This window comes from Cherax quadricarinatus, chromosome 17 (assembly GCF_038502225.1).
Source record: "Cherax quadricarinatus isolate ZL_2023a chromosome 17, ASM3850222v1, whole genome shotgun sequence".
NCBI classification, from domain to species: Eukaryota; Metazoa; Arthropoda; class Malacostraca; order Decapoda; family Parastacidae; genus Cherax; species Cherax quadricarinatus.
The window spans coordinates 20,141,984-20,164,475 of NC_091308.1; the positions used below are offsets into that span (position 1 = coordinate 20,141,984).

Genomic DNA, 22,492 nt, shown 5'->3' on the forward strand with positions numbered 1-22,492 from the left:
ATGGCCAACTTGCTAAAAAAAAAAAAAATGTACAAATAAGTATAATTATATATTGTAGGTAGTAGGTTGGTAGACAGCAACTGCCCAGGGAGGTACTACAGTCCTGCCAAGTGAGTGTAAAATGGAAACCTGTAATTGTCTTACGTGATGGTAGGATTGCTGGTGTCTTTTTTCTGTCTCGTAACCATGCAAGATTTCAGGTACGTCATGCTACTTCTACTTACACTTTGGTCACACTACACATACATGTGCAAGCATATATATACATACCCTTCTGGGTTTTCTTCTATTTTCTTTCTAGTTCTTGTTCTTCTTTATTTCCTCTTATCTCCATGAGGAAGTGGAACAGAATTCTTCCTCCGTAAGCCATGCATGTTGTAAGAGGCGACTAAAATGCCAGGAGCAAAGGGCTAGTAACCCCTTCTCCTGTATAAATTACTAAATTTTAAAAGAGAAACTTTCGTTTTTCTTTTTGGGCCACCCCGCCTCGGTGGGATATGGCCGGTTTGTTGAAAAAAAAATATATATATAAAATGCGCAATAACTTTAAAACACTTGATATTTTGTAAAGTTTCCGAACATACCTGAGAGATGCAGAGCTCATGGACCATGTTACCAAACAAAATGGTGCATGGACGCCATAATATTGAATCAGGGAGCCAAATAAATGAATTCTTGGTCATAATTTGAAATGTCCATACTAGTAAATCACCATAAAAGCAGGGCCCACCTGTACATATCTATGGAGAACTCTCCCCACTGTGTTTTATAATAATAATTATCTTTATTACTACAAGTACACCACGGTGTGTTGCTGTGAAGTCAGTCTCTCACGATTCATCTGGAAACTTTCCAAATCTTTAAATGTTTTAAAGTTATTACATTTTTTTAAAACCCGTCGGCTGTTTCCCACCAAGGCAGGGTGACCCAAAAAAAAAAGAAAAAACTTTCATCATTCAACACTTTCACAATCACACATAATCACTGTGTTTGCAGAGGCACTCATATACGACAGTTTAGATGTCCCTCCAAACTGCCAATATCCCAAAACCCCTCCTTTAAAGTGCAGGCAATGTACTTCCCATTTCCAAGACTCAAGTCCAACTAACAGGTTTCCCTGAATCCCTTCACAAAATATTACCCTGTTCATACTCCAACAGCTCTTCAGGTCCCAAAACCCATTCGTCTCCATTCACTCCTATCTAACAAATTCTCTGCATAATATTTACACCACACATTGCCCTTAGACAGGACATCTCCACTGCCTCCAACCACCTCCTCACTGCAGCACTTACAACCCATGCTTCACACAAATATAAGAGTGTTGGTACCACTATATTCTCATACAATCCCTTCTTTGCCTCCATGGATAATGTTTTTTTGTCTCAACAATGTAGCACTCACCTTTTTTCCTTCATCAGTTCTATGGTTAACTTCATCCTGCATAAGCCCATCAGCTGACAAATCAACTCCCAAATACTTATCTGAAAACATTCACTTCTTCCATACTCCCTCCAATGTGATATCCAATTTTTCTTTATCTAAATCATTTGATACCTTCATCACCTTACTCTTATCTATGTTCACTTTCAACTTTCTACCTTTACACACCCTCCCAAACTCATCTACTTACCTTTACAACTTTTCTTTAGAATCTCCCAGAAGCACAGTATCATCAGCAAAAACTAACTATTAACTGCCATTTTGTATTTGATTCCCCGTAATTTAATCCCACCCCTTTTCCCAACACCCTAGCATTTACTGCTTTCACAACCCCATCTATAAATATCTTAAACAACCATGGCGACATAACACATCTCTGTCTAAAACCTACTTTTACTGGGAAGTAATCTCCCTTTCTCCTACACACCCTAACCCGAGCCTCATTTTTTTTTAACTTCCCTACATTTATCTAAATACAGTGGAACCTCAAATTTCGAATGTATCACTTATCGAACTCTTCGAAAATCGACTGCTTTTTGCGAATCAAATTTGTCCTCATTATCGAACTTGCCCCTATTTTCAAACCGCCAGGTACCAGACCTGTCGGCCAGCCCACTCTGTCCGCGTCCCCGCGCAGGTGCCTTGAGCCAGTCTGGCTTTCTTGATGCTTGAGTAAACACTAACCTGTGCTCTCATTCAAACATTTCACAATTAATTCATTGTGTTTAGTGCTTGTGGGACTGTGAAATAAGGTACCATGGGCCCAAAGAAACTTGCTAGTGGCACCCCTGTGATAAAGAAAGTGAGAAGCACCATAGATGTGAAGAAGGAAATAATACAGAAGTATGAGAGTGGTGTGAAACTTGTTGAGCTCGCCAGGATGTATGGGAAAAACAAGTCGACCATTGCTTCTATCCTGGCAAAGAAAGAACAAATCAAGGAAGCTGATGTTGCAAAAGGTGTTAATATGGTAACCAAAAAAAAGACCACAGACAATCGATCAGAATGAAAAGTTGTTGCTGGTGTGGATCAAGGATAAAGAGATGGCAGGTGATAGTGTTTGAGATGATTATTTGTGAAAAGTTCAGTAACAAAACCATGTCCCATTTTAGGGAACTCTTAAAGAGGTGCCAGAAACAGAGGACTGTGTACAGTTATTTTGTGAGACAGGGGTCCAGTGATTCTGAAGCTGGTCCTAGTGGCATTAAAAGACAGAGAAGGGAAGTAACCCCAGAGAGGGCTTTGATACCTAAAGTCCCTATGGAAGGAGATTCCCCTTCCAAACACTAACCCCAACTCCCTCTCTCCTCCTCCCTATCTTCCAGATGCCATCACCAATCTTCAATAAAAGTAAAAATGTTACTTTATATGTTTATTTAAATTTATTAATACATAATTGTACACTATATTTGTTGTGTGTATGTAAAACTATAATTAATCTCAATAAAATGTATTTTTTTGTGAATATTTTTGGGTTTCTGGAACGGATTAATTGTATTTCCATTATTTCTTATGGGAAATATTGCTTCGCTTTTCAAACTTTTCGAATTTAGAACTAGCTCCTGGAGCGGATCAAGTTCGAAATATGAGGTTCCACTGTACTGTTCACATATATGCTTCAATGTAAACACTTGATCTACACATCCCCTACCCATTTTAAAGCCTCCTTGCTCATCTGCAATCCTGATCTCTGTCTTACCTCTAATTCTTTCACTAATAACCATACCATACACTTTACCTGGTATATTCAGTAAACTTTTTTTTATCATTAACACATTGGCCATTTCCCAACAAGGTAGGGTGGCCTGAAAAAGAAAAATTTTCACCATTATTCACCCCATTACAGTATGGCCAGAGGTGTGCTTATACTACAGTTATAAATCTGCAATATTAACACCCCTCCTTCAGTAAACTTATTCCCATATAAATTTTACAATCTGTTTTATCCCCCTTCCCTTTATATAAAGGAACTACACATGCTCTCTCCCAATCCCTGGGAACCCTCCCCTCTTTCGTACTTTTTTTTTTTCAACAAGTCGGACATCTCCCACCTAGGTGGGGTGACCCAGAAAGAAAGAAAATCTTCAAAACGAAAATACATTCATCATCATTCAACACTTTCACCTCACTCACACATAATCACTGTTTTTGCAGAGGTGCCTAGATACAACAGTTTAGAAGAATATATGAAGATACAATATAAAAAGCGACCTGAAATAATATAATAAACTCCCTATAGAATATAATATCAGGGCCCCAATTATATACAGTATATACCATCCTATTACACATTCCTCCAAACTGCAAATATCCCAAACCCCTCCTTTAAAGTGCAGGTATTGTACTTCCCATTTCCAGAACTCAAGTCTGGCTATATAAAAATAACCGGTTTCCCTGAATCCCTTCACTAAATATTACCCTGCTCACACTCCAACAGCTCATCAGGTTCCAAAAACTATTTGTCTCCATTCACTCCTATCTAACACACTCATGCACACTTGCTGGAAGTCAACAACCCCTCTTCAGCCCTCTAATACTTTTATTAACTCCATGCCTCTTAATTTCCACACTTCGAATTCTCTGCATAATACAGTGGACCCCCGCATAACGCTATTAATCCGTTCCTGAGAGCTCAATGTTATGCGAAATTATCGTTATGCGAATTAATTTTCCCCATAAGAAATAATGGAACTCAAATTAATCCGTGCAAGACACCCAAAAGTATGAAAAAAAAAAAAATTTACCACATGAAATATTAATTTTAATACACACAAACTGAAGAAGACATGCACAGTTACATGACACTTACCTTTATTGAAGATCTGGTGATGATTGATGGGATGGGAAGAGGGGAGTGTGTTGATGGTCTTAGTGTTTAGAAGGGGAATCCCCTTCCATTAGGACTTTAGGTGGCAAGTCCTTTTTTGGGGTTACTTCCCTTCTTCTTTTAATGCCACTAGGACCAGCTTGAGAGTCACTGGACCTCTGTCGCACAACATATCTGCCCATAGAGGCCTGTACCTCCCGTTCCTTCATGACATTCCTAAAGTGTTTCACAACATTGTCAGTGTCACCATTAAACACTTGTTCAGGTTTCAGTCCTTCACTGTCTATGTACTCCTTGAATTCCTGCACATATTTTTCAGCTGCTTTTTGGTCCAAACTGGCAGCCTCACCATGTCTTATCACACTATGTATGCCACTACGATTCTTAAATCTCTCAAACCAACCTTTGCTGGCCTTAAATTCACTCACATCACCACTAGTTGCTGGCATTTTTCTAATTAAATCGTCATGCAACTTCCTAGCCTTTTCACATATGATCGCTTGAGAGATGCTATCTCCTGCTATCTGTTTTTCGTTTATCCATACCAATAACAGTCTCTCAACATCTTCTATCACTTGCGATCTCAGTTTCAAAAACATAGTTGCACCTTTGGCAAGAACAGCTTCCTTGATTGCCGTTTTCTTGGCCACAATAGTAGCGATGGTTGATTGGGGTTTTGTGTACAGCCTGGCCAGCTCGGAGACATGCACTCCACTTTCATACTTAGCAATGATCTCTTTCTTCATATCCATAGTAATTCTCACCCTTTTTGCTGTAGGGTTGGCACTAGAAGCTTTCCTGGGGCCCATGGTGACTTATTTTGCAGGTGTAATCACTAAAAAGGCTGTGATAATATGAAATGTTCTGATTGTATGCTTGGAAGCGACCGCGGTGGCTGGCTGGCTTGTAAACACTGGCCAGAAGTGGACGCATCTCAGACGGAACGAATAGTGTTGGTCGAGTTTTTTAGCGCTAATCGAGGCAAAATTTTTGAGATAAAATGTATCGCTAGTCAGATTTATCGTTAATCGACGCCATTGCTGGTCGAGGGTCCACTGTATTAAACAACCATGATGACATTACACATCCCTGTCTAAGACCTACTTTTACCAGAAAGTAGTCTCCCTCTGTTCTACACACCCTAACCTGAGCCTCACTATCCTCATAAAAACTCTTTACAGCATTTAGTAACTTACCACCTATTCCATATACATGTACTTGCAACATCTGCCACATTGCTCCCCTATCCACTCTATCATATGCCATTTCTAAATCCATAAATGCAATAAAAACTTCCCTACCTTTATCTAAATACTGTTCACATATATGCTTCAATGTAAACACTTGATCTACACATCCCCTACCCACTCTAAAACCTCCTTGCTCATCCGCACTCCTACATTCTGTCTTACCTCTAATTCTTTCAATAATAACCCTACCATACACTTTTCCTGGTATACTCAGCAAACTTATTCCTCTACAATTTTTGCAATCTCTTTTGTCCCCCTTCCCTTTATATAAAGGGACTATACATGCTCTCTGCCAATCCCTAGGTACCTTCCCCTCTTTCATACATTTATTAAACAAAAATACCAACCACCCCAACCCCCCCCCCTGCTTTTAACATTTCTGTCATGATCCCGTCAGTTTCAGCTGCTTTACCCCTTTTCATTCAATGTAATGCCTCACGCACCTCCCCCACACTCACATCCTGCTCTTCTTCACTCCTAAAAGATAGTATACCTTCCTGGCCAGTGCATGAAATTACCGCCTCCCTTTCTTCATCGACATTTAAAAGTTCCTCAAAATATTCTCACCATTTACCCATTTACCCTAAGAAGCAAGATTGCCACCCATCTAGAAACCCATCAATTACACAACCCAGGGCAACATGGGTTTAGAGCAAGTCGCTCCTGTCTGTCTCAACTATTGGATCACTACGACAAGGTCCTAGATGCACTAGAAGACAAAAAGAATGCAGATGTAATATATACAGACTTTGCAAAAGCCTTCGACAAGTGTGACCATGGCGTAATAGCGCACAAAATGCGTGCTAAAGGAATAACAGGAAAAGTTGGTAGATGGATCTAAAATTTCCACACAAACAGAACACAAAGAGTAGTAGTCAACAGAGTAAAGTCCAAAGCAGCTACGGTGAAAAGCTCTGTTCCACAAGGCACAGTACTCGCTCCCATCTTGTTTCTCATCCTCATATCTGACATAGACAAGGATGTCAGCCACAGCACCGTGTCTTCCTTCGCAGATGACACCCGAACCTGCATGACAGTGTCTTCCATTGCAGACACTGCAAGGCTCCAGGCGGACATCAACCAAATCTTTCAATGGGCTGCAGAAAACAATGTGAAGTTCAACGATGAGAAATTTCAATTACTCCGATATGGTAAACATGAGGAAATTAAAACTTCATCAAAGTACAAAACAAATTCCGGCCACAAAATAGAGCGAAAAAACAACGTCAAAGATTTGGGAGTGATCATGTCAGAGGATCTCACCTTCAAGGACCATAACATTATATCAATCGCAGCTGCTAGAAAAATGACAGGATGGATAATGAGAACCTTCAAAACTAGGGATGCCAAGCCCATGATGACTCTCTTCAGGTCACTTGTTCTATCTAGGCTGGAATATTGCTACACACTAACAGTACCTTTCAAGGCAGGTGAAATTGCTGACCTAGAAAATGTACAGAGAAACTTCACAGCGCACATAATGGAGATAATACACCTCAATTACTGGGAGCGCTTAAAGTTCCTGAACCTGTATTCCCTGGAACGCAGGCGGGAGAGATACATGATTATATACACCTGGAAAATCCTAGAGGGACTAGTACCAAACTTGCACACGAAAATCACTCACAACGAAAGCAAAAGACTTGGCAGACGATGCAACATCCCCCCATGGGTGTCACTAGCACATTAAGAGACAATACAATAAGTGTCAGGGGCTTGAGACTGTTCAAATGTCTCCCAGCATACATAAGGGGGATTACCAATAGACCCCTGGCAGTCTCCAAGCTGGCACTGGACAAGCACCTAAAGTCGGTACCTGACCAGCCGGGCTGTGGCTCGTACATTGGATTGCGTGCAGCCAGCAGTAACAGCCTGGTTGATCAGGCTTTGATCCACCAGGAGGCCTGGTCACAGACCAGTCCGCGGAGGCGTTGACACCCGCAACTCTCTCCATGTAAACTCCAGGTAATACCTCCGTCTCCCCACCTAGTAACTCCCCTACTCTGTTTTTAACTGACAAATCGATTCGTTCCCTAGGCTTTCCTAACTTGTTTAACTCACTCCAAATTTTTTTCTTATTTTCATTAAAATTTCTTGACAGTGCCTCTCCTACTCTATCATCAGCTCTCCTTTTGCACTCTCTCACCACTCTCTTCACCTTTCTTTTACTCTCCATATACTCTGCCCTTATATCACTTCTGCTTTGTAAAAACCTCTCATAAGCTACCTAATTCTCTTTTATCACACCCTTTTCCTCATCATTCCACCAATCACTCCTCTTTCCTCCTTCACCCATCCTCATATAGCCAATAACTTCTGCCCCACATTCTAATATTGCATTTTTAAAACTATCCCATCCCTCTTCAACCCCCCCTCCCCCAATACCCATACTTGCACTAGCCCACCTTTTTGCCAATAGTTGCTTATATCTCACCCTAACTTCCTCCTCCCTTAGTTTATAAACTTTCACCTCTCTCTTACTTACTGTTGCCATTTCCCTTTTGTCCCATCTACCTCTTACTTTAACTGTAGCTATAGCTAGATAATGATCTGATATATCTATTGCCCCTCTATAAACATGTACATCCTGAAGCCTACCCATCAACCTTTTATCCACTAATACATAATCTAACCAACTACTTTCATTATGTGCTGTATCATATCTTGTACACTTATTTATCCTCTTTTTCATAAAATATGTATTACTTATTACCAAACCTCTGTCTACACATAGTTCAGTTAAAGGCTCCCCATTTTCATTTACCCCTGGCACTCCAAATTTACCTACTACTCCCTCCACAACATTTTTACCCACTTTAGCACTGAGATCCCCAACCATGAGTACTCGCTCACTTGGTTTAAAACTCCCCATACACTCACTCAACATGTCCCAAAATCTCTCTCTCTCCTCTACGCCTCTCTCTTCTCCAGGTGCATTAACACTTACTATAACCCACTTTTCACATCCAGCCCTCATTTTACTCCACATAATACTTGAATTTATACATTTATATTCCTTCTTTTCCTGCCATAACTTATCCTTCAACATTATTGCTACTCTTTCTTTAGCTCTAACTTTATTAGAAGCCCCTGACCTAATCCCATTCATTTCTCCCCACTGAAACTCTCCTACCCCCTTCAGCTTCGTTTCACTTAGAGCCAGGACATCCAGCTTCGTTTCATTCATAACGTCCACAATCATCTTTTTCTTATCATTCACACTACATCCACACACATTCAAACATCACACTTCAACGGTTTTCTTCTTTTTCTTTTTAGTAAACTATATGGGAAAAGGGGTTACTAGCCCACTGCTCCTGGCATTTTAGTTGACTTTTACAACACGCATGGCTTAAGGAGGAAAGATTCTTATTCCACTTCCCCATGGATATGAAAGGAAAAGTAATAAGGACAAGAACTATTAACATAAAATAAAAAAAAAACTAAGATGAGTGTGTATACATAAACATGTACAGGCATGTGTAGTGTGACTTAAGTGTAAGTATAAGTAGCAAGACATACCTGAAATCTTGCATGTTTATGAGACAGAAAAAAGACATCAGCAATCCTACCAACATGTAAAACAAATACAAGCAGTACAGTAGTACCTTCCTGGGTGGTTAGTGTCTACCAACCTACTACCTACATATATGATACATAGTATTATTTTTGTATTCCAATGGCATCTAATCTTAGTTGTGATAAAACAGGGACACAACCTTATTGCTGACATCAAAATGAATAAAATTTGTTGAAGAGTCAGAGGATGAAGATGTGCCATTTCCTTCTGACTTCCTACAATAAATAAATACATAATGAGTGTACCATATATGAATTTTACTTCTTTCTTGTTTTTTATTTCTGGCCTAGTTCAATTGCTCAATTAATATATGATAGTGTAAACATGTTATCAGCATTTATATGCATTTAAAAGTGAAAAAAGGGCAATTCACTTTACATGGATTTTTGCTTTACAGCAGCAGCCTGGTATATTAACAAATAGTGAAAGGAATAGTCAAAGTTAAAACCTAGGAAACTTGAAATGTGAAACTAAAAATAGAAGTAAATTTTAAATATTTAATTTACCATATTTACCAAATGTAATGACCACACAACTGTTATTCAGATTTTGTGGAAAAATAAAAACAATATGGAAAGTACAGTAATGATCACCTGAGAGCTGTTAATAGAGCATATTTGAGGGCATATGTGCGAGTGTGGGAACAAGCACATTCTTCTTGTAAGAGTGTTGGAAGCAGTGCCAGCAAACTGCCAACACTTCCCATTTCTTGGCCACCATCAGCCACAGCAGCTATCCCAACACTCCCTAAGCCACCCACATCTGGCACTCGCAACTGTCCAATTGTTAGCCTGTTATAGTAGAAATGTAGTATACTGCATTGTACATGTAAAATAAAGAAATGCTTTTGCATTAAAATAATTTTTCCTTTTCCATATGACTGCCTTTTAAACAGAGATAGAATTAAAACTACTGAACATTTCATTCAATGGGTTCCTAAATATTTAAAAATTACCAAGTATCCTTGAAGTTTTTTCATCTATCATACTCATCAGTTCTGTATTTTCCAATGAAGGGATGAAAATAATAATAAATAAATAAATAATAAGGACAATGTGTGGTGTAAATATTATGCAGAGAATTTGTAGTGTGAAAATCAGGAGATGTGGAGTTACAAAAAGTATTATTCAGAGGGCTGAAGAGTGGTTGTTGAGGTGGTTTGGTTATTTAGAGAAGATGGAGCAAAACAGAATGACTTGGGTGTATAAAACTGTAGTGGAAGGGTAGGGGTCATCCTAAGAAACGATGGAGGGAGGGGTAAAAGAGGTTTTGTATGCAAGGGGCTTGGACATGCAGCAGGCATGTGTGAGTGTGTTAGATAGGAGTGAATGGAGACTAATGGTTTTTGAGACCTGACGAGCTGTTGGAGTGTGAGTAGGGTAATATTTTGTGAAGGGATTCAGGGAAACTTGTCAGTCGGACATGAGTCCTGGAAATGAGAAGTACAATGCCTGCACTTTAAAGGAGGGGTTTGGGATATTGGCTGTTTGGGGTGACATCTAAACTGTCACATCTGGGCACCTCTGCAAAGACAGTGATTATGTGTGAATGATGGTGAAAGTGTTTCTTTCTTTTCTGGGTCACCCTACCTTGGTGGGAGGTGGCTGGAGTGTTGAAAATTATTAATATTATTATTATTATTATTATAATAGAATGGCTGCAAGCCAACAAATGGTTCAAGAAAAAAAACATACATTGTAGCAAAACCAGACCTTTTACTTTCATGAGATACCACTACAAAGGGCTGTATCACTTGATACAAGTCTTCTTCAAACTCCAGATTTGATTTAATTACCCTTCAAAGGAGGTTCTTTGATAGTGGTGACCTGGCTCCTGATCTATGGTACTGAACCTGACCTGATGTTACCTTCCCTTCCCTTCCTTAGACTGAACCCAACTACCTCCCATTTCCCCAGGCACTCTATGACCTGTATGGGTCAGCACTCCACTCATAAATGTTAATAATAATAATAATGGTTAAATTATTATATTATTAAAAGGCAAATAGTACCCCTATCTGACATACAGGATATTATATATGCCTGTTCTTCCAGCCATCTTTCAACTCCCATACATAATTTGTAACATATTTTGTCCCATTTTATTTCTACTGTACTCTAAGTAACTTGCTGTATCTTCATCTTCATTCAATCACTTCACAAGACTGAAGATCTTTCAAACAAAGCACAAATATGAAAAACAGTATAGAATGGGTCAAATAACTAGAGAACAGTCGAAAAATTACTCGTCAGCGCTTACCAGCCTGATAAGAAGGTCAAAAAAATTGTATTATGAAAATAGATTACATAACATCAAAGGTGATATGAAAAAAAACCTGGAAAACTCTATTTGAAATTCTTGGAACTAAAAAGTTATCCAAAAACAAAGCAATCAAACTAACAAAATCAGATGAACCCCTACTCACTCCAACCGAAACAGCAAACAGACTTAATGTTTTCTTCTCCACCATAGGAAAAAATCTAGCAAACAAAATACCAAGCACAAACACCCGTCCATCAGACTACCTCATAGGTACCTACCCAAATACGCTATTTCTAGCTCCAACCAACTCCATTGAAGTTACACTCATCATAAACACCCTTAAAAACAAGGCAGGGGACATAAACAACTTGCCTGCTTTGATGTACAAAAAAGCTTCCCAAGTATTGTCACCAATTATTGCAACGCTCTATAACAAATCCATTGAATCATCTACCTTCTCAACAATTCTCAAAATAGCAAGGGTCACTCCGATCCATAAAGGAGGTGACCAAGCTGACTTGAATAACTATAGACCAATATCTAACTTACCACTGCTCTCTAAAATCTTTGAAAAATTAATTCATAGACGGATCTATTCCTACCTTGTATCACACAACATATTAAACCCTTGTCGGTTTGGATTCAGGAATAATAAAAGCACAAATGATGCTATTATATACATGCTAGAACTAATATATACTGCACTTGAAAAGAAAGAAGTCCCGCTGGGAATTTTCATTGATTTACGTAAAGCTTTAGATACAGTCGACCATGAACTGCTGTACTCCAAATTAATGGACCATGGTATCAGAGGCCACTCCATCAACTACCCAAGACACTGGTTTGGCAAATGTTCAACATTAATTTACTTAAATAACTTATAGGAGTTTGTACAATGGTTTCTGTAGTTCCTGTTCATTGAAAAAAAAAAACTCCTGCAGAGTATCTGCAGGAAAAAATTCTGTGCTTTTACTAATAAAAAGTAATTATTTTTTCACTAACTTAAACTGAATATATGTATACTAACTCATGCATAGCAGTGAAGATAATTCACATCCCTAACAATACTGTTGCTGCTAAAAATGCAAAGCAATTTAAATATTTTTTCTTTTATTAAAACCAATACAGTATGTCAACTCTAACATATTTAATGTACATCTGCAGTATACAAGTGTATATCATAGCAGCTTAAGAGTGGATACATACAGCCTAAAAATAAAAACTTATCAAATAAATAATCAAACTATGATTCACTTAAATGAGATGGCAATGTATTAAAATGACAAATCACAATTAATTTGTATGACATGAAATATTTACTAAATGCCTCAAAGAATTTCAGTTAATAAAAGGCATTGGACATCACTAGAATAAAATTAACTTACTTGGAATCTCTACCTATGGCTTCTGCAAACCCTAGTGTCCAGGGTAAGTTAGAAGTGTCCTTGGTGTGGTCACTACTTCTCTGGTCGCTGTCACTCTGCTGCGAGTTTGCCTGTGGTCTTGTCAAGGGTAGAGAACGGCCAGACCGACTGGTGACATCCACAACACTAACTGGTCTCCTTGATCTGTAATCATAATTAACTGTCTGAGGCAGTAAAGCTTGGCTGACTCACTTAGAAAATAGTAACAGTTGATTATCTATTTCTAAGGTAATTGTGAAAAGCAACTCTAGCAGCAACATAATACACCACCTGCCTCCTTTTCTCATTCTCTCTCAGGTATCGCTTTCAGTTTTTCTGTACACTGTATAGTATTATTGTCTATAGATAATACCTCGTTCCAAGGGAATGTGGAAAAGAATTCTTCCTCTGTAAGTCATGCATGTCATTAGAGGCGACTAAAATGCCAGGAGAAAGAGGCTAATAACCCCTTCTGTATAAATTACTAAATTTTAAAAGAAAAACTTTTGTTGTTCTTTTCAGGTCACCCTGCCTCAGTGGTATACAGCAGGTTTGTTGAGGGAAAAAAAAAAAAGATAGTACAGTGGAACCTCAGCTTAGGAGTGCCCCAACATACAAGTTTTTCGAGATACAAACTGTCGCTCGGTCGATTTTTTGCTCTGAGTTACGAGCCAAAATCCGAGTTATGAGTGAGCTTCCCCCCTCAACCCACAACCCACACACCTTGCTTGTGTTTATCTATGATTTCATGCTTTAATTTCATGGACATCATCCTCTTTTTCTTCTCAGCACTATCCTTTGTGCTTTTTTCAGACTTATGGTTAGAAAAAAGAAATTTGGCAAAATAACTGTGCAAAATGCAAGCCTCTGAAGCAAGTTCCTCGGCTGTGGTCTGATGCTGTTCCAGTTGAAGCTCTTGCAGTTCGTCAGTGGTTAGCTCTTCCCTGTGGTCCTCCACCAACTCTTCCACATCCCCGTCACTCACTTTATTTACCTAGCTTTCCTTGGGTCCATGATGACTTATTTAGCAGTTGCAAGCACAAAAAACAATGGATTATTATGAAATGTATTGTATGAACCCGCGGGGTGATGGTCACGTGTTGGTAAACAATGGCACACTGAGCGAGAATGGCATGAGAGACTGGCTTTGTGTGCGCGGTGACGGGCGGATGGGTACTGGATGGTCGCCGAAATGAGTTTTTTCACGAAACTCAAGGCCAAATTTTTCCAAAAAAACTCGCCGAAGGTCGAATTTCACGAAAGTCGAGGCTGCCGAAACTCAAGGGTCCACTGTACATCAATGACCTACCGAATGCATCACAGCTACTCAAACCCACATTATTTGCAGATGACTCTACATATGTCTTTTCCCACCCAAACACAGTCATACTAGCAAACACAGTCAATGCCGAATTGCAGAAAATATCTGCCTGGATGATGACTAATAAACTTACTCTGATAAAACCTATTTCATTCAGTTTGGAAACAAAGTTGCAAATGATCCGATTAACATAACGCTAAATGGATCATCAGTCACAAGACTCACAGAGGGAAAATTCCTATGTATCCACCTTGACAGTAGCCTTAAGTTCTGGACACACATACAACAAATCACCAAGAAAATCTCCAAGACTAGACTATAGGCATACTATCAAAGATAAGGTACTACGTTCCACAATCAGCTCTCCTGGCACTGTACCATACACTCATATACCCTTATCTTACATATGGAATTTGTGCATGGGGGATCAACAACATCCAATCACCTAAAACCCCTCATAACCCAGCAAAAGGCAGCAGTAAGAATGATAACGAATTCCCACTCCCGCCAGCACACTCCACCAATTTTCAAAAGTCTGAATCTGCTCACCATTAAGAACATCCATACTTATTCATGTGCCTACTACATACACAGAACAATACACGCAAATATAAGCCCTCCACTCAAACTTCTCCTCACCAACTTAAACAGGGCACATGACCACAACACAAGACACAGATCTCTTTTTGATATACCTTGTGTCCTTATCACACTGTGTAAAAACTCTAAGGGCCCTAAAATATGTTATTCATTACCAGAAGATATTAAAGTAACCCAGTCTGAAAATCAGTTTAAGACTCTTCTCAAAAGCCACTTAATCACCCTAGACTAAATGCTAAATACTCAGTACACACATACTCACCTATGTACTCCCACATCATAACTTCAACAATCACTTAGAACTTTTTATCCATTGTTGACAGGAATATAACTGAACCATTGTTTTCACAAAAAGCATTTTAGACTATATGAATATATCCTTTGTCTTATACAAATTTAATTCACTTATAATTAATAATCTACTGTTCAACTATGAAATAATTACTGTCCTACTGTACAACTATGATAAAATCCTTAATGTTAAGTAGTCTGTAAGCCAATAATGTTAAGTTGGCCCATAATGCCTAGGCATAATAGAGGCTCTTTGCATTGCAACCCACTATTGTAAATATAAAATCTCAATGTACTGTTTGCAAAGACATAAAATAAATAAATAAATAAATAAATATTGTTTATTATGTCATATTAGATCAACTGTGGTAGATAAATAAGCCAAAGAGTTGATATTAGCATTATATTGAAGTATTTTGTCTTGCTTCCCGAGAGCAGGAATTCTGCTGGAATGGATTAAATGAGGAAAATTGATTTGATGCACGAGCAAATTGAGTTACAAACTAAGTCACGGAATGGATTAGACTCACAAGTCGAGGTTCCACTGTACCTTAGTGTAAGTTTTAAGTACAGTACTTTAGATGGGGAAATCATTGGAAGATTTACAGCATAACTTCTTAAAAAGAATTAGGAGTATTTATGTTTGTACAAATTTATAATACCCTAACAGCCTTTGAGTATCCTGCACACTCATTTTTCAGCTTTTTTTTTTTTTTCTAGTAATCTCCATTTTCGTAGATGGCTTAATTTAAGCCTGCTTTTCCTATCAACTGTAGTGTTCCACATTTTTTGCTGTTCCCCTTACTCACATTATTCTTATTATTATATCATGGCCAGACAAAGCTCAGTACATGCAATGAGCCACACTGGATGGGAATTCTCATAGCAGTAGGGAAACTGTGGCTGCTGCAGAGGTTAAGTGTGACTGTTGGACATGGAGATGTGTAGCCTCCTTAGCTGGAGAGTGGTTAGGGGGTCAACACCCCCACAGCCCAATTAATGACCAGGCCTCCCGGTGGACCAGGCCCTGATCAACGAGGCTGTTATTGCTGGCCGCACACAAGCCAACATATGAACCACAACTCAGCTGGTCAGGTACTGACTTTAGGAGCCTGTCCAGTGCCTTCTTGAAGACAGTCAGGAGTCTATTGGTAATCCTCCTCATGTATGCTGGGAGGCAGTTGAACAGTCTTGGGCCCCTGACACTTATTGTGTTGTCTCTTAATGTACTTGTGGTGCCCCTGCTTTTTCATTGGGGGGTTGTTGCATTGCCTGCTAAGTCTTTTGCTTTCATATGGAGTGATTTTCATGTGCAGATTTGGGACTAGTCCCTCTAGGATTTTCCAAGTGTAAATTATTGTGTGTACCTTTCTCGCCTGCTTTCCAGGGAGTATATATCAAGGGACTTCAACTGTTCCCAGTAATTTAGGTGCTTTATCATACTTATATATACCGTGAAAGTTCTCTGTACATTCTCCAGGTCTGCAATTTCGCCAGCCTAGAGAGAACAAGTGAGTGGAAGAGAATCATCATGGGTTTGGCATCCCTAGTTTTGAAGGGTCTCATTACCTATCCTATCATTTTCCTAGCAGCTGTGGTAGATACACTATTGTCATCTCTGAAAGTGAGATCCTCTGACATTATCAAATCAAATTTATTTCTTTGCATAGGTTACAATGTGTGAATGTATACAAAGCATGTAGATGGGTACAAAGAAAACCACTAGCATGCTGGGGCATTTTGGGCAAATTAAACCTAATGCTTACAGACTACTTAATACTAGATACATAAACAGTGGTAAATTTTAATTATACATTGTTTTCCTTATTACAACAGAGGTAGCTAGTGGTTTACAGTAATTAAATTTATAGTTGAGGTGAAGTACAACCTCTCCTCACTTAGTGACGTACTCATTTACTGACCGTTTGGACTTACGACCAGCTCTCCAACCAGTTTGCAAATCCAAGTAATGTATATTAGAGCTGATTTCCGCCATTACAGTATACAATACACTACTGTATAAACATTTAAAATATACTAGAAATGTTATAAATGATGAAAAGGTGACATTAAAAAAAATATCTAAAGATAGTTGACACAAACCCACTACTAGTATAGTATGCTCCACACTTAACAACCAATTCACCTACCAACATACTCTTAGGAACAGAACTCCATCATTAAGTGAGAAGAGGCTGTACACAAAAAATTAGTACAGTATTACAATTTAGCACAATTTACAATAATGAGATTGAAACACTTAAATTTTAAATAATGCTTAATTAATTGAGCAATCATAAATCATTTGGGATTTTTTGAGTTGCTGGTAGGTAATAAAGTATAGCGTTTGGTTAATTTTGGGAGATGAGGTGATTTTTAAGTAGAGCTTTAAATTGATTTGCAGGCAGGTCCTTCACATTAGTTTTTCACTCTATTGTGTGGTTGGAATTTGTTTAAAATTCCAATTCAGTTGTAATTTCCTTAAGTTTTTCATATCAGAGTAGTTGAAATTTGTCTTCATTGAACTTCATATTGTTTTCTGCAGCCCATTTAAAGACTTGGTTGATGTCCACTTGGAGACTTGCAGTGTCTTCGATGGATGACACTGTCATGCAAAATCGGGTATCATCGACAAAGGAAGACACGGTCTTATGGCTTACATCTGTCAGATATACAAGTGAGGAACAGGATGGGAGAGAAGACTGTGCCTTGTGGAACAGCTTTTCACTATAGCCACTTTTGACTTTACTCTGTTTACTATTACTCTGTGTTTTATTTGTTAGAAAGTTATAGATCCATCTACCAACTTTTCCTGTTATTCCTTAATCATACATTTTGTGTGCTATTACACCATGATCACACCTGTTGAAGGCTTTTGCAAGTCTGTATATACACAAATAACTCTCACACAGGAGAGAGGAGCTTACCATGACGTTTCAGTCCAAAATGAATCACTTACAAAAATCACACTAGTGCTTTTTTGTTCTTTAACCCTTTGAGGGTCGACAGGCCCTCTCAGAAACTCGTTCTCAGGGTCGGCCAAATTTAAAAAAAAAAAAAAAAAATTCTTATGAAAAGACAGAGAATCTTTTCCCAATCATAATGACACCAAACCAAAATTATGAGATTTGATGGAAAACTTACGGAATTATGTTCTTGCGAAGTTAGCGGTCTCGGCGATGTTTACGCATCGGCGATTTTGCCCACTTTGAGCCCCATTTTCGGCCAATTCCACTGTACTAGTCGACAAAAAACATGAATATTTCGCTAGAACTACATTTTTTCTATTGAATAAGTGCAAGAAACCACCCATTTACGATTTTCAACTATCCAATACAGCGGTCAGAATTTAGCAATTTTGCCAATTTCACACAAATTCCAAAAAATGCCAATTTCCGAATTGGGTCCAGAACAAACGAGAAATACATTCCTGGCACTAAAATGACATTTCCTCTGTTCATTAGTCACGTCTCAAGGCCCCTCTTACATTCTTTTGCTTTCCACTTTGAATTTTTATTCTCACAAAAAATAGAAGATTTACTGTTATGCAGACTACTGCATTAGTGTAAAAAAAGGTATAAATCATATTGGCGCACTTGCAAAGGAATATTAGACTCACCAGTTGATGTGTATTGGACGCTTGGCATGATTTGTTTACTTTTGAACTTTGGTAAAAATCGAACATTTCTGCTACTTTGAGCTCAATTTCAAGGTACTTTTCATTGTAAAACCAGTCAAAATCATCACAACTTCTGTGATATGCCTTCCATTCTATAAAATGAGACCAAGAAAACTAGAATACAACAATAAATACCATACGAATATACAGTGCAAAGTCGCTGTTTTATTCCAAAAACAACGGTCAAAGTTTTTTTTTTCTCATTATGCACTGTGTGCTGCAGGATTTTTTTATACAGTGCACACTGACCACATAGACCCATTCTTTCAAATGGAGGCCTACCAGCCTTTTCCCGCGAGATTTGATGGTGCTAGAATTTATGTGTACTAGTACGTCAAAAACCCCTGCACGTAAGACGTACTAGTACGTCCGAAACCCTCAAAGGGTTAAAGTCTGTGTATGCTACATCTGCATTGTGTTTGTCCTCCATAGCATCCAAGACCATGTCATAGTGGCCCAGTTGTTGAGAGAGACTAAAAGCTTAGTCTGCCTCTAGTGCTGAAGCCCATCTGCAGGCAACATGATAGTAGGGTTTTGGATAGTGTTAAGCAGGCAATTAGAGAAACTGCACCCTTTCAATACATTGGCTGCTATTAAGCCCTTTAATAGTTACTGAAATAAATAAATAAAAATAAATAAACATGAAGATTATATATATGTATATATATATATATATATATATATATATGTATATATATATATATATATATATATATATATATACATATATATAGTAGTAGGTTGGTAGACAGCAACCACCCAGGGAAGTACTACCGTCCTGCCAGATGACTGTGAAACAAAAACCTGTAACTGTTTTGCATGATGGTAGGATTGCTGGTTTCTTTTTCTGTCTCATAAACACGCTAAGATAACAGGGATATCTTGCTACTCCTACTTACACTTTGGTCACACTTCACAGACACGCACATGCATATATATATATACATACATCTAGGTTTTTCTCCTTTTTCTAAATAGCTCTTGTTCTTTTTATTTCTTCTATTGTCCATGGGGAAGTGGAAAAGAATCTTTCCTCCGTAAGCCATGCGTGTCGTATGAGGCGACTAAAATGCCGGGAGCAATGGGCTAGTAACCCCTTCTCCTGTATACAATTACTAAAAAAGAGAAGAAGAAAAACTTTATAAAACTGGGTTGCTTAAATGTGCGTGGATGTAGTGCGGATGACAAGAAACAGATGATTGCTGATGTTATGAATGAAAAGAAGTTGGATGTCCTGGCCCTAAGCGAAACAAAACTGAAGGGGGTAGGAGAGTTTCAGTGGGGGGAAATAAATGGGATTAAATCTGGAGTATCTGAGAGAGTTAGAGCAAAGGAAGGGGTAGCAGTAATGTTAAATGATCAGTTATGGAAGGAGAAAAGAGAATATGAATGTGTAAATTCAAGAATCATGTGGATTAAAGTAAAGGTTGGATGCGAGAAGTGGGTCATAATAAGCGTGTATGCACCTGGAGAAGAGAGGAATGCAGAGGAGAGAGAGAGATTTTGGGAGATGTTAAGTGAATGTATAGGAGCCTTTGAACCAAGTGAGAGAGTAATTGTGGTAGGGGACTTGAATGCTAAAGTAGGAGAAACTTTTAGAGAGGGTGTGGTAGGTAAGTTTGGGGTGCCAGGTGTAAATGAAAATGGGAGCCCTTTGATTGAACTTTGTATAGAAAGGGGTTTAGTTATAGGTAATACATATTTTAAGAAAAAGAGGATAAATAAGTATACACGATATGATGTAGGGCGAAATGACAGTAGTTTGTTGGATTATGTATTGGTAGATAAAAGACTGTTGAGTAGACTTCAGGATGTACATGTTTATAGAGGGGCCACAGATATATCAGATCACTTTCTAGTTGTAGCTACACTGAAAGTAAAAGGTAGATGGGATACAAGGAGAATAGAAGCATCAGGGAAGAGAGAGGTGAAGGTTTATAAACTAAAAGAGGAGGCAGTTAGGGTAAGATATAAACAGCTATTGGAGGATAGATGGGCTAATGAGAGCATAGGCAATGGGGTCGAAGAGGTATGGGGTAGGTTTAAAAATGTAGTGTTAGAGTGTTCAGCAGAAGTTTGTGGTTACAGGAAAGTGGGTGCAGGAGGGAAGAGGAGCGATTGGTGGAATGATGATGTAAAGAGAGTAGTAAGGGAGAAAAAGTTAGCATATGAGAAGTTTTTACAAAGTAGAAGTGATGCAAGGAGGGAAGAGTATATGGAGAAAAAGAGAGAAGTTAAGAGAGTGGTGAAGCAATGTAAAAAGAGAGCAAATGAGAGAGTGGGTGAGATGTTATCAACAAATTTTGTTGAAAATAAGAAAAAGTTTTGGAGTGAGATTAACAAGTTAAGAAAGCCTAGAGAACAAATGGATTTGTCAGTTAAAAATAGGAGAGGAGAGTTATTAAATGGAGAGTTAGAGGTATTGGGAAGATGGAAGGAATATTTTGAGGAATTGTTAAATGTTGATGAAGATAGGGAAGCTGTGATTTCGTGTATAGGGCAAGGAGGAATAACATCTTGTAGGAGTGAGGAAGAGCCAGTTGTGAGTGTGGGGGAAGTTTGTGAGGCAGTAGGTAAAATGAAAGGGGGTAAGGCAGCCGGGATTGATGGGATAAAGATAGAAATGTTAAAAGCAGGTGGGGATATAGTTTTGGAGTGGTTGGTGCAATTATTTAATAAATGTATGGAAGAGGGTAAGGTACCTAGGGATTGGCAGAGAGCATGCATAGTTCCTTTGTATAAAGGCAAAGGGGATAAAAGAGAGTGCAAAAATTATAGGGGGATAAGTCTGTTGAGTGTACCTGGTAAAGTGTATGGTAGAGTTATAATTGAAAGAATTAAGAGTAAGACGGAGAATAGGATAGCAGATGAACAAGGAGGCTTTAGGAAAGGTAGGGGGTGTGTGGACCAGGTGTTTACAGTGAAACATATAAGTGAACAGTATTTAGATAAGGCTAAAGAGGTCTTTGTGGCATTTATGGATTTGGAAAAGGCGTATGACAGGGTGGATAGGGGGGCAATGTGGCAGATGTTGCAAGTGTAAGGTGTAGGAGGTAGGTTACTGAAAGCAGTGAAGAGTTTTTACGAGGATAGTGAGGCTCAAGTTAGAGTATGTAGGAAAGAGGGAAATTTTTTCCCAGTAAAAGTAGGCCTTAGACAAGGATGTGTGATGTCACCGTGGTTGTTTAATATATTTATAGATGGGGTTGTAAGAGAAGTAAATACGAGGGTCTTGGCAAGAGGCGTGGAGTTAAAAGATAAAGAATCACACACAAAGTGGGAGTTGTCACAGCTGCTCTTTGCTGATGACACTGTGCTCTTGGGAGATTCTGAAGAGAAGTTGCAGAGATTGGTGGATGAATTTGGTAGGGTGTGCAAAAGAAGAAAATTAAAGGTGAATACAGGAAAGAGTAAGGTTATGAGGATAACAAAAAGATTAGGTGATGAAAGATTGAATATCAGATTGGAGGGAGAGAGTATGGAGGAGGTGAACGTATTCAGATATTTGGGAGTGGACGTGTCAGCGGATGGGTCTATGAAAGATGAGGTGAATCATAGAATTGATGAGGGAAAAAGAGTGAGTGGTGCACTTAGGAGTCTGTGGAGACAAAGAACTTTGTCCTTGGAGGCAAAGAGGGGAATGTATGAGAGTATAGTTTTACCAACGCTCTTATATGGGTGTGAAGCGTGGGTGATGAATGTTGCAGCGAGGAGAAGGCTGGAGGCAGTGGAGATGTCATGTCTGAGGGCAATGTGTGGTGTGAATATAATGCAGAGAATTCGTAGTTTGGAAGTTAGGAGGAGGTGCGGGATTACCAAAACTGTTGTCCAGAGGG

At 38.7% G+C, this 22,492-nt stretch overlaps 1 protein-coding gene across 1 annotated transcript in view; it reads right to left on the minus strand.

The window, feature by feature from the left end:
• Phlpp (PH domain leucine-rich repeat protein phosphatase) overlaps positions 1 to 22,492 on the minus strand; it is a 209,241-nt gene that overhangs the window by 30,039 nt on the left and 156,710 nt on the right. The window contains exons 13-14 of the mRNA XM_070086002.1: positions 12,748 to 12,930; positions 9,694 to 9,891 (exon numbers count right to left, since the gene is read on the minus strand). Coding sequence (XP_069942103.1) covers positions 9,694 to 9,891; positions 12,748 to 12,930 — 381 coding nt within the window. The remainder of the gene's footprint in view (positions 1 to 9,693; positions 9,892 to 12,747; positions 12,931 to 22,492) is intronic.